This window comes from Rousettus aegyptiacus, unplaced genomic scaffold (assembly GCF_014176215.1).
Source record: "Rousettus aegyptiacus isolate mRouAeg1 unplaced genomic scaffold, mRouAeg1.p scaffold_m13_p_9, whole genome shotgun sequence".
NCBI lineage: Eukaryota > Metazoa > Chordata > Mammalia > Chiroptera > Pteropodidae > Rousettus > Rousettus aegyptiacus.
This window is the reverse complement of record NW_023416312.1, coordinates 85,375,698-85,389,547: the sequence shown is the minus strand read 5'-3', so window position 1 is coordinate 85,389,547 and position 13,850 is coordinate 85,375,698. Positions and strand designations below refer to the sequence as shown.

At 37.5% G+C, this 13,850-nt stretch overlaps 1 protein-coding gene across 1 annotated transcript in view; it reads left to right on the top strand.

Moving 5' to 3' along the window:
• The window catches only part of GPC3 (glypican 3), a 409,732-nt gene that overhangs the window by 264,222 nt on the left and 131,660 nt on the right, over positions 1-13,850 (top strand). The window contains exon 4 of the mRNA XM_036227265.1: positions 7,542-7,675. Within this exon, the coding sequence (XP_036083158.1) occupies positions 7,542-7,675 (134 nt within the window). The remainder of the gene's footprint in view (positions 1-7,541; positions 7,676-13,850) is intronic.

The window sequence follows — 13,850 nt, the reverse complement described above, 5'->3', positions numbered from 1 at the left end:
ATAGGGGAGTCAGGGAGTGAGAGAAATCACCAGAGATGCCTTCATTTCTTCTGGCTTGAGTAACTGAGTACATGGAGATTCCATTCCCCTGTGACTCTTAATATGCTGCCTACAAGAGAGTCACTTTAGATTAAAAGACACACAGAGACTAAAAGGAAGGGGATGGAAAAAGATATTGCTTTGATGGACCTAGAAGTTATCGTGCTGAATGAAATGGGTTGGATAGAGAAAGACAAATAGTGCATGATTTTACATACATGTGGAATCTAAAGAACAAAATCAACAACAACAACAACATCAAAAGTGGAAATAAACTCATAGATACAGAGAGCTACTAGACGAGAGGGGTGGTTGGGGGAATTGCGAAAAAAGACAAAGGGATTAGGAAGTATGAACGGATAGTTGCAGAATTGACATGGAGATGTAGAGTGTAGCATGGATAAGGTGGTTAATAATGTTGTAATAAATATGTAAGGAGGAAGAGGGGTACTAGATTTAGTGGGGTGATCACTTTGTGAGTTATGTGAATCTCTGATCACTAAGCTGTACAACCAAAACTGGTATATTATTGTATATCAACTATAATTGAACAATACTCACTGAATTATACAATGTAAATACTAGCAACTAATTGTCTTTTATATTTCAATAAAGCTGGAAAAAATAAAAATAAAACTTTATCTATGGTTATACAACTTAAATATCAACTCTGATCCTATTGTCCACTCTGGATGATTATAGCCTGTGGCATTTGTTTTAGGGTGCCTTGAGGCTGGGAGTGTGTTGGAATGGGATGGGGTGGGAATTCCATAGGTTTCCAGTTAAAATAAAATACACTTCATTTCAGTTAATTTTGTTGAATTGTTTTGAATTTCATTTCAGTTAATCTGTTGTATTATACCGTTGTTCAATTTCATTTAATTAAATCTTAAAAGTTTTAAAACAAAATATACATTGAAATTATGTAATATGCAACATAAACTAATAGTAGTAACTGTGCCCATTTAACAATGCTGCAGGTATAATAAAAATGTTAATATATGTTAATGTTTAGTCTGTGGTTAATGTTTTGTCTTCTTAATTTCCCCAGGGCTTTTATTACTGATTTAAATCTGCCACACTACTCAACTGATTGCACTGCTTCCACAAACTGAATGGAAGTACTTCAAATGAATACTGATTAACAGAAATGAACAAACATTTGGCTGGGCAAGCCATTCTTATTATATGCTTGTAATCATTATCTATATTTTCTTACAATAAGATGGGAATGCCAGGTATTTTCCGCTCATTTTTCCTACAGAAAATATATATGTGAACATTAAATTAATTTATAACTTTGTACTTAAGGAAGCACATCATTTCTAATTAGCTATTGATTAGTCTGGACATAGAACAAAGAGGATAATGAACAGACCTGGTGACAATGTGTGTTTCCCCCACAGGAATTTTGCTCTGACTCATCAATTGCTTGACCACTAAAATGAAAGTCCACTAGTAATCTGTAATTTGTTATAAATCAAGGTATTTTAAGAAATCAGGTGCCATTGTTTGAACATTCCATTCAAGTCAGCTCTTTAAATAAATTTCAATCCAAAAACAGAGGAACTAATGTCCTGCAGATTGGTCCACTGTTGAACTACAGCACTATAATATAGTGAAAAATCACGATTTGGGTTTCAGACCTGGGTTTCAGTCTCAGCTCATTCCCTTACTACTTTCACAACTCTAGGCAAGTCATTTAATTTCCTTCAACCTCAGCTTTCTCATCTGCAAATTGGAGATAATAACAATGCTTGCCTTACCTGAAAGTAGTGAGAGGATCAGTAGAACAATGGATACTGCCATCACTTCTGTACAGAGCGAGTCTTGCCTCTAGCCTTCACTTTGACAACTCAATGTTCCTCTGTAAGTCGCTGGTGCTCCCTGCACAGCCAAACTAGCATTGGTGCTCAGAGAGAGTAGGTCCATTGCCACGAAAAGTCCGCTCCTGGATGTGGCCCCTTTAAGAGGTGTCTGCAGCTGTTGGCTGCCATTGCTGCCTGCCACAGCCTCTATCTCACTCAGTCCCTGGTGACTGGGCAGCCTTGTGCTTTCACCACCTCCTACCTTCTACCTCTGCAGGTTGACTAATTATTTATCTGTCTAGTTGTAGGGTTTCTGTCCGTCTAGATCCCAGGCGACTTTCCTTGCTGTTTGCTCCTTGTTTCTGTCACAACTTTAATTTGGTCACAAGAGAAATGAACAAAGCCTCTATCATCTATTCCATTTTTTCCCACCTCTTAAAGTTTTATTTTTAATTTTTTGGGATTTCGATGACTCTATTGATTATCAAAGACAAAATTTATACCAGTTATTTAGCAACAGTTCTGAGAAAGGCCCTCCTTGGGATCACACTAATCAGCTAGATTCCAGCAGAAAAGTTATTCTATGATTAAATATAACTGAAAAGGCCTTCTAGAGGTCCTCTTAGTGGCCTCAGGTGCAGCTCTAAGAGAGAAGGAGTTGTTCTGATCACTGAGGTCAATTCAGTGGGATAGCCAACCTCTCTCAAAAGCTTTCGGATTTTTAAGGGCAGTATGATGTGTCTGTGGCTCTTCTTGTGTCACAGACTCACTAATGGGAACTTTTCCCTTTCTGATTCTGCTTCTCCCCTCCCTTCACCTCTTCCTCCTTTTATGGGCCATATAATTAAAAACACACATACCTTATTTATATCTTGAGAAAGAAAATGCAAACCTTTTTATTCATCTGACTTTTAAATCAAGAGCAAAATAGATCTGTTAGAGCTAGTTAAGAGTGGAAGAGAGTCAGAGGTACACTTTAATGCAGGAGCACCCACTCCCATCTACATTTTCAAATCTTTTAAGCCATACAACTAAAAGCACAAACCTTTTGCATTTTTGTAGCTATAGGATTAACATAGAATCTCCACTTGGGGGAAAAATATAAAGAATGTACTCACTCTAGATATCCGACTAGACTTGTGTTAAATTGTAGGAATTACAGATTTTGTAGCTGATTTAAGAATATGACTTCAGGAGCAATGGGCCAGGGATGTCCTGCAGGCAGTAAGCAGGACCTATTTGGGGAGCCACCTCTCTCAGAGAATGTGACATCTAATGCTTTAGGCAGGCTACATTTAAATCACTCCACTAGAAATACTGCCTGAAACTTAGGTTAAAATTGGGTTTCGGTTTTATGTTTATCTTTAATGTGTAGCCCTTCTTTGAAGTATGTTTCTGAATTCTGCCTAATCATTACTCTTCTCCAATTATGGATGGGATTGCCCCCAAGACTACAGAGTTTGGCCACACCCAATACTGGGAATCCCCAGAGTCTATCCTCTTGACAGAAATCCAAAATAGGGAAAAAAGTCAAAAACGAAAAGATAGGTATTACAGTCAGATGTGGGTTCAAGTTCCAGCTCTGTCATTTACTAGCACTGTGGCTTTGCTTAATTCCTTAACCTTTGTGAGTCTCAGTTTCCTATTTCCAATTTGGGTTAATAATACCTGCTCTGTTATAAGACTCACTGGAGATAATGGAGAATGAGTGTAGAAGTTACTTGCGAAGCCCGAGGCTAGAGAGAGGTATTCTGTTACAAATGTGAGGTATTGGTATTGTTGAGAAGCTTACAGTTTACAGACTTTCTTCCTCTGCTCAGCCATCCAGAGGGCAAGATCAAGTCTGGCTTTTTGTCATCTGAGAGTTCCTAGAACCAATAGCAAATGGGGACCTGAGAAAGAATAGTTAGATTTTAACCAATGGAGGATCACATTTCTTGATATGTCAGTTAGGGGGTGCATGTGTGAATTACATCAAACCAAATATCTTGCATGGTTTCAAAATCTTTGGTAACATATTCCACTTGGAAAGTAATTACACACCCCCCTCCTTAGCTTTTTGAAAGGAGCCAGAATGAAATATGGCACTTCAAATATCCTACTTTCTTCTTTTGTATTAGACTAGTTACAGGTGAAGCGAAGCTTTGGGACCAGGTCAAAATGAAGTCTGTTGTGGGTGAGAGGTAGAAGTGGAGTTGTAGGCCATATCTCTTGATGTTCAGTCTACTCTGCTGTTCACTATACCTAGCTGGGCCCCAACTGTGTATTCTCCTCATGTATATATAAATCCAGTGCTTCTGGAGCCTGGTTAGAAAACAATAGTTTTGAGATTACTAGAATGACCTGCTGGTCTGGTTATGGTCAGAGGCCCTGCCTTCTTATGTTCAAGTCTTATAACACTTCATAGTACTATTTCTTTCTCTGCCATAGGGTCTGTCACATGAATAAAATTACCACTAGAAATCACAGTTTATGGAAAATGAAAAGGTTTTATATTTTAGATATATTGATAGAAGCACTCACCTGTTTAATAAATTCATTTCAACTAACTAAATTTAAAGGTAGCAGAATCCTTGATTTGGTATATTAGTCAGTTAAAAAAATTGGCTTGCACTTCTTATTTAAGACCCCGAAAGTCCTGGGTAGGATACTGATTTCTAAAATGCCACTTGGGAGGCTGGCTACTTTTTAGCAATTTCAGCTGTAGAATAAGACCCAGGTCTCCCAGAATAACCTGATGTTTCCCTAGTGTGAAGCTGAAAGGATCTCTTTAATGTGAATACTACATCTGTTTGTAAATTGTTTTCATGCCCACTTCTCAAAATAAGCTCATAATATTCACCTAAAGCTCACACAATGTATATGTGAAAGATGTGGGGATAAGGACCCAAATGGAGGGGGGTCTACATTTGACAAATGCTTCATATATGAGAAGAATTTGCTTCATAGTAGATTTGTGGAAGAAAATACAGCCTGTCTGATAAGATGTAGCAGATTTCAGATGGGGGAGTGGAGGTGTTGGCAGGATACCATTGTGTGCCCCGTATCCCACACAGAGCCTTGGGTAGTCGGCTTGATAATGCCACATTGGGTGGCTTGGGAAGAAAGATTAGACTACAAACTGCCTACATTCTCATTTCTTAACCTTCCTGCTTTTTGCCTCAGCTGCACCCTTGTCTGGTAGGTTGTGAGGGGTTAAAAATGTTAAAAATCTTACTGTGGTCCAGTTAGTATTCACTGATACAAAGGGTAGACTTTCAATGGGAAGGGAGATTTCACAGCTGTGGATTGCAAGTAGACAAGTTACCATGAAAGATGTGTGAAAGATTGTGATTTTGGTGCTGGATTTGGACCAGGTGTCAGTCAAGACAATATGTCCTATGCTCCTGAATGCCCTACGAACACCTTGATCCTAGTAGAATAGACTCTCACATTGATGTGTGTTCATGGAGTAATAAATAGATATTTATGGAAGGAAAATCAAGATTGCATTCCATGAATGTTTCCCTGAAGTTTAACAAAGTAAACACATATGTCAATGGACATAATTTTATTATTCCCTGAACTATTTGTATTTGCGTTAAATGCTTTGTAAGTGATTGGAACTTAACTCTCCAATCCATTTAGGCAGCCCCATACCCTAAAGCACCATACCAGACTGCTAACAGGGCAATCAGAGAATACAGATTCTTCATTTGAAATTAATATTAGCCCAAGTCAAATAGCATTACATAAGCACATCTGAAAAAGTCAATATCATACATTCCAATGTAGGGATTGGGGTGCTTACCCCCTACACCATTGAAAATCTGTGTATAACTTTTGACTTCCCCAAAACTAAACTACTAATGGCCTATAGTTGGCTGGAAGCCTCACTGATAACATAAATAATCAACTAACACTTATTTTGTAAATTATATATATTTTTACTGTATCCTTAAAATAAAGTAAGCTAGAGAAAAGAAATGCTATTAAGAAAATTATGAGGAGAAAATACATTTACAATTTTGTATGTATTTTTAAAAATGCACATATAAGTGGACCTGTGCAGTTTAAACCTGTGTTATTCAAGGGTCAATTTTAAAGTGTCTGTAACTATTGTTTCATTCCCATTAATATAAACTATTGAGATTATCCAGTGTGACTATTAGATTCTAGGTGCTGTCTTTCAGAAATAGAGGTTATGCTCTACTGATTCTAGATTTTTTCTAATTTATTTTTCAACAATTTATTTATACGTAGAAAACTTTCCAAAGCTGTACAAACTAAATGCCATTTATGCTTTTATAAAGAGGTAGATAACTTCATAAATGTTATTGGGGCCATCTTGAGAAATCCAGAGCTGGGATTGCCTATTAGTTGAATGGCATACCAGGCTAGATAATAGGAGTTTCCTTTAAATCACTCCAATTAATTCACCTTTATTGAGTGCCTAACAGTGTACAAAATACAGTCTGAATTCTATGAAGGTACAGAAGTGACAAATATATAACCCCTGTCTTCACAAATTATATCTAATGCTTTTTGTAAAGTGTACAATCTATATATTTACCTGGGCTATGTTGGCTATGTTTTTGATGACTGGGAATTCTTTTTTTCTTCAAAATAGAGAATGTAAACAACTGGTAATTTAGCATCACCTTCAAGTGAGGTGATATTTCATAAGCTTTGAAGTCATATGAGTTCAAAGCCAGGCAATATATCCATTGTCCATTTGTCATAGGAAAATCACTTAACTTCCTTGAGCCCCAATTTCCTCACCTATACTTCTTTATACAGCAATTCATTTAGGCTTCTGTCTGAAAGTGAAAAATATACAAAATTTACAAGTAATTTAACCATATCATTTAGAACTGAGATAGGAAAGCTGATGCCATTTTTTATCATTGCTATATGAATGTAACAGCTAAGCTTTAGAGAAAGGCGCCCGATAACTATTTTTTGAATTAATGAATGAATGAATGGATAGAGGGAGGAAGGAAGGGAGGAGGGAAAGAACAAAGGAGGAAAGAAGGTAGACTTTCTTGAGCACCCATATTCTTTAATACTCTCAGTACTAGACTTATTCAATGATATGAGATTCACAGCTGATAACACTCACTGTTGATTGGTTGTCTTGCTTTCTTCCTTCCCTTGGGTGTTTCCCTTGAGAAAGCCAGATGAGAAACTCCATTGACATTTTTCAGAATATTCTAGCTTGAGTCTTATAACAAAGTGTTCATAAGAATCAGGATCACTCTGTGCATGAGAGGCTGCTCTTCTATTAACAGAGTACTCTACACGTCTCTCACATATGTTTTCATCTCCTGCACTAGTTCTTCCTAAGTTTTGCAATGCCCGTTCTTCATACGTATAAATACCAAGTGCCATTAAAAGGTATCAAATGGCATAAGTCCTGGGCAGAATGTCCTCTCAAATGTGCACTTCACTATAGGAAAAAAAAAGTATTTATCATCTTAGGAAGATCTCCAAATAGGCTGCGCTCAGAGTGCCCCCACTCTCAATTTTCAAGCTTCTTTTCCACAGATGATTCTTTTCCTTAAAATTGTATCACCTTTTTTAACTCCAGTAATAGCTTCGTTCTGCACTTTAAAAAGAAATTGGGGAAGAAATCGAAGTGTGTTTCAGAATTTGTTTCTACTATCATATCTGTGAAAGTATCATATAATTATATAGCATTTCTTTTATTTTCAGATTGGCAAGTTGTGTGCCCATTCTCAACAACGCCAATATAGATCTGCTTATTATCCTGAAGATCTCTTTATTGACAAGAAGGTATTAAAAGTTGCTCATGTAGAACATGAAGAAACCTTATCCAGCCGAAGAAGGTGAGAGTTGTTTTTTTTGTTGTTGTTGTTGTTTTTGTCCTCAATTTCGGCATACAATTAGCAATTGTGTTTAAGGTCAAAAACCATTGGAGTGAAGCTTCTTAAATACATGTAATTTAGTCCTTCTAAGTAGAGTATTTGGTTAATTAAATTCTCTTATCTGATAAGATTCCAGTCAAGATGGTGGAGTAGGTAAATGTTGTGCTCGTTTACTCTCATGACCACATCAAAGTTACGAATAAACTTCGGAACAAATGTCATTGAAAATTGCCTGAAGTCTAGCTGAACAGAAGTCTTACAACTAAGGGCATACAGAAGAAGCCACCTTGAGACTGGTAGGAGGGGCAGAGATGCAGAATGGGCTGGTTGTACACCTGTCTGTGGCAGTTAAAAATTGGGAGGGATATTTCTGCTGTAGAGGTCCCCCCAGAGGAGCAAAGGGTACAAGCCCCTCACCAGATTCCCTAGCCAGGGGTCCAGTTCTAAGAAGAGAAGGCCCCATAAAATCTGGATGGGAAATCAGCTAAGATTGTGGCTGAGTGAAAAAGAGGGCTTCAGGAGTCTCAGAAGTTCTTCTTAAAGGGCCAGTGCATGGACTTACCTGCTGATGAACTCACTCTGAGCTCCAGCTCTGGGGCAGCAGCTTAAAAGACCCCAGGGGCATATGGTGAGGAACTGAATTTTGTGGCTTCAGAACAAGGGCTGGAGGGGCAGCTTTCTCCCAGTTAGAAGTGCTGGCAGAGGCCATTGTTCCTTTGTGGAACCCTCTCCCATCCCAGAGTGCAGACAGAGGCAGCTTCCATAATCTCAGACTCCATCAACCTGCTCCCTGGCAATTCCCTGAGACTCTGTCTGACCCAACTTGCAGGACAACCCAAGCCACTTCCAATGACTTTTCCATACAAAAGCCCTATCTTGACTCATGCTTCCAACTTTCCTAAAATCTTTCAAAGGTTCACATAACCTAAACAAGCAGCGTCTGCCCTCAGCATGCCCTGTGCCTCTTGCTGAGAAGTCTTAAGCCTAACACTAGTGGTAACTGGCCTTGGTTTGTGGCTTGGCCTCCAAGGCACACCGAAGCATGGTTGGCAGTCATCTACAGATTGCTTGGTGACTCATGCCAGGTGGCCCATGGCAGGGTACAGGTTGTTGCTGAACTTGGCCTGTGATGGGGCCTCTCCCCAGAGGTACTATCCAGCATGCCTGGTGGCCAGCTTGGGTCTGAGCCAGAGCACATCCAAGGGCCACATCCCAGGATGACACACCTAAATGGCAGACAGGGCAAGCACCAGAGCCCTGCTACAGTGAATCCTGCTCCTTAGGGTCTGCCTCTGCACAATGACTTCTCTACTATAATAATTGGCCAGTCATCACAACCAATCATCCTGAGGGTCAGTCCCTCCTATTGACATGCAAACAGCAACTAAAGCTCAACTACAACAAGAGGGCACACATGACCCCCATACAAGGGACTCACCTGGAACACCTGGGTCAAACAATCAGGAAACCGCACCATTGGGTCTCATAGGACACCTACTACATAAAGCCTCTCTACATGAGGAGACAAAGAAACATGCCCCAAATGAAAGAATAGAACAAAACTTCAGAAAAAGAACTAAACAAAATGGAGACAAGCAATTTACCAGCTACAAAGTTTAAAACACTGATTATAAAGATGCTCAATGAACTTAGAGGAAGAGTAGATGAACTCAGACCTTTAACAAAGAGATAGAAACAAAAAAGAACCAGTCAGAAATAAAGAATACAAAGCTGCAATGAAGAATACCTCAGGAGGAATTATCAGCAGATTAGGCTAAGCAAAAGATCAAATCAGTGATTTAGAAGATAAGGTAACAGGAAACACCCAAACAGAAAAGCAATAAGAAAAAAGAATTTAAAAAGATGAGGATAGTTCGAGTCTCTGGGACAATATCAAGTATACTAACATTTGCATCATAGGGGTACCATAAGGAAAAGAGAGGGAGAAACTAATTGAAAACCTATTTCAATAATTACTGATAACTTCCCTAACCCGACAAAGGAAATAGACATACAAGCTCAGGAAGCACAGAGAGTCCCAAACAAGATGAACCCAAAGAGACCCACACCAAGACACATTGTAATTAAAATGCCGAAGTTAAAGACAAAGAGAGAATCTTAGAAGAAGCAAGAGAAAAGCAATTCGTTACCTACGAGGGAGCCTTTATAAGACTGTCAGCTGATCTATCAACAAATTTTTCAGGCAAGAAAGGATTGGCACAAAATATTCAAAGTGATGAAAAGCAAGGACCTACAACCAAGATTGCTCTATCTAGCAAAGCTATCATTCATTTAGAATCAAAAGATAAAGAGCTTCCCAGAAAAGCAAAAGATAAAGGATTTCATCACCACCAAGCCAGTATTACAGGAAATGTTAGAGGAACTTTTTTAAGAAGAAAGAAAGAAAATAACAAATATGAATAATAAAATGCCAATAACTATATATCTATCAACAATTACTTTGAATGTAAATTGATTAGGTGTCCCAATCAGAAGATAAGGTGGCTGAATGGATAAAAAAACAAGACCCTTAAACATGCTGCCTACAAGAGACTCACTTTAGATCAAAATACACACATAGGCTGAACATATAGAGATGTAAAAAGATGTTTCATGAAAATGGAAACAAACAAACAAAAAAAGCTGGGGTAGAATGCTTATACCAGATAAAATAGACTTTAAAACAAATATTATAACAAGAGACAAAGAATTACCCAGTAACCCACTTCTGGGTATTTATTTGAAGAAAACCAAAATACTACTTCAAAGGGACATGTGACTCCATATGTTCACTGCAGCATCATTTACAATAATCAAGACATGGAGGCATCCTGAGTGTCTATCAATGGATGAAAGGATAGAGGTGGTATATACATACAATGCAATATTACTCAGTCATAAAAAATAATGAAATCTTGCTATCTGCAGCAATATGGATGGACCTAGAGGATATTGTGCTGAGTGGAGTAAGTCGGAGAAAGACAAATGCCATATGATTTCACTTACTTGTGGAATCTGAAGAACAAAACAAACAAAACAGAAACCGACTCATAGATACAGAGAACATTTGATGGTTGGCAGATAGGAGGGAGTTTGGTGGGGAGGGTAACAAAGGGGAAGAGATTAAGAAGTACAAATTGGTTGTTACAAAATAGTTATGGGGATGTAAAGTATAACATAAGCAATATAGTCAATATTGTAATAACTATGGCGTCAGATGGGTACTAGGTTTATTTATATGATCACTTTTTAAGTTATATAAATGTTTAATAATCTAATAATAATCTAAGTCATACACCTGAATTTAATATACTATTATATGCCAACTCTAATGGAAATTTTTTTAAAAAAACTGAAAATAAATACATCTGAAAATATGTAAATGTGAAAAAATTCTATCATCTATCAATGTTGCAAAAGAAAGATTATATTATATTCAAGCCATATTTAAATGTAAAATTACCATATGTAAATATTTAATACAGCAACACAGGGTAGAATGGACTTCTCTATTCAAGATCTTAATTGATAAAAAAAAAATCTTTTTTGTTCATTATTTGGTCTCACTATCCCATCCCTTTGTGGCTTTTCTCATTAGTAACAATGAGTCAGGATTGAGTTCACTAAAGAGAAGCTAGCAAGACACACTCTGTGTATACACACACACACTGCACACACTACACACTTTTAAGAATGATAAAATTAAGGATTTGGTTCCTGTTTCTTAAGGTAGCAGTCAAAGAAATCCATTAGTTTCCCTGTGGCAGCCATTTTACAGTGTGACTTGAGGACCCAAGAAGTCCCAGAGACCCTTTCCGGAGGTCAGTGAAATCCTCCTTTTGCTAACTACATATCTTTGTGAAGTTGACTTTTGTTCATACAGGTCAACCAAAACAACATATTACAACAGATTAAATGCAGAAGCAAATGGGAGAATTTAGCTGTTTCGTATTAAGCCAGGCAGTAAAGATATTTTACAAAAATACAAAAGCAATATCACTTTTCTAACTTTTTTCTTAAAAATGTTATTTATATTAACTTAATGACTAACTGTTGTTAGTTTAAAATTAATAAAATTTTAAATATTTTTCTGGGTTTTAATTTCTAAAGTAGTAAGTATCAATTGGTATATATCACATAAATAAAAGCTCTTTGAGATCCTCAACAATTTTTAAGAGTGTTAAAGGGTATTATTAGTTATCTAGTGTTGTATACCAAATTATCCCAAAACAGTGATTTAAAACAACAAACATTTATTATCTCATAGTTTCTGTCAGGAATTTGGGAGAAGCTTAGCTCGATGGTTCTCAGTCTCTAACAAAATTTCAGTCAAGATTTGCCTGGGGCTGGCGGTCATCTGAAGCTGGATGATCTACTTCCTATGTGACTCAATGACTCATTTAGCAAATTAGTGCTGGTTGTTGGAAAGAGGCCTCAGTTCCTCAGCACAAGGACGTCATGAGTCTTCTCACAACATGGTCACTGGCTTCCCCAGAATAAGTGATCCATGGTAGAGAAAACCGTGATGTCTTTTATGACCTAGTCTCAGAATTAACATACTCTCAATTCCGACATGTTCGACTTGTTAGAAGCAAGTCACAAACTCTAGTCCACATTCAAGGGGTAGGGAAACTAGGCTTGAATGGAGGAGTATCAAATAATTTGTAGACATATTTAAAAACCACCACAGGGTCCTGGCAACAAAATATTTGGGGACCATTTCCATACAGCATGAGAGTTCCTTGGGAAGTGTTCATCTTTCTGGGAAGACAAAATTAGGCTATTTCTCCAGGCTCTCTTTAGCCCCTGACTGTCCACCATTGCTTTCACTCTTTGCCCAAACCACCTGAGGAATTAATCTGGCATTGATCTTTAACTGCTAGAAACTCCTTGCATATTGGTCTTAAGTGAATAATTTATATATTATATGTTAATTTTTTAAAAATTATATAAAAATATAAATTATAATATACTTGTATATACATATTATATATTTATATTGGTTAATATTATATAATAATAATGTAATTTATATTACTTTATTCAACTCAGCAGAAATTTAGGAAACACCTGTTATGTGCCAGAATATATATTGGGCACTGAAAATCAAGACACAATCTCTGATCTCTAAATCAGTCTATTGTGTAAATGGAATTAAATACAAATAATTCTGAAACAGTTTTATAAGTGCAAAAGAATGTCTAGAGTTTATAGAAGCAGCCTACCAAGAAAGACAAAACCTCTCTGCCCATGGAGTGATGTTGAAAGCTTCATGGAAGAAGTGGTTTGTGAATTTGTAACAGAACCACATGCAGAGCTTTTTCAAAGTAAACACACCAACCCAGTTGCATTTTGAGATTACCCTGGCAACATGGACACTCAGCGGGAAGTTCATCAAAACTCAGCTGCTATGACTGTTATCTTGGGCTCAGTGGAGGGACCAGGGAGGACTCTGTGGGTGTTGACACCTCTAGGGAGAGAAGAAATTGATAAATGGGTTCTTGGCTGGGCACCCAGATTTGGTACTTTGTTTAGGTTTAGTTTTTGAATTTGTTGCTAGCACCCAAATAAAAGAAAGGGTAGTAAGAAAAATCCCAAAGCCTGTAGACTTGAGTAAGTGGTAGTCATGCAGGCCTCATTTGAATGTTGGGAACGTGAACCTGTCCCATAATGTTTCTCATCTTTTGCAAAATGAAGCATTAGAGTCTGAGGTGGAGCCATTCTTTCAGAATTCTCTGGCAGAATAAGAAAACAAAAACAGTAGGAAAGTGTCTTAATTTCATTTAACTCCCTTAAATAGACATTGTAAACCCTCTTAGGGAGAGAAGAGAATTGGAGATTAAGATGATCTCTCGCTAAATGCACTTCTTTTTGCAATCTGATATTATTAGGAGGGCTTGTTTTGGCAGAGTGTTAGTACCTGTGTAAATTTCTCAGTATGTTCTGCACAGAGTCTCATACTGTCTAGAAAAATGTATGTTTCCAGCACCCTACACACCCATATCCAAGCTCCATCCTCTGTGGGTAAAAATATGATAATAGGAAAAGAACCTTATTGTAGCATTTAGTATGTGGAGGTTGTGAGCAAGCTGTCTGAATCTGATTATGAGTTGAAAATCAAGTTTACCTTATTAAA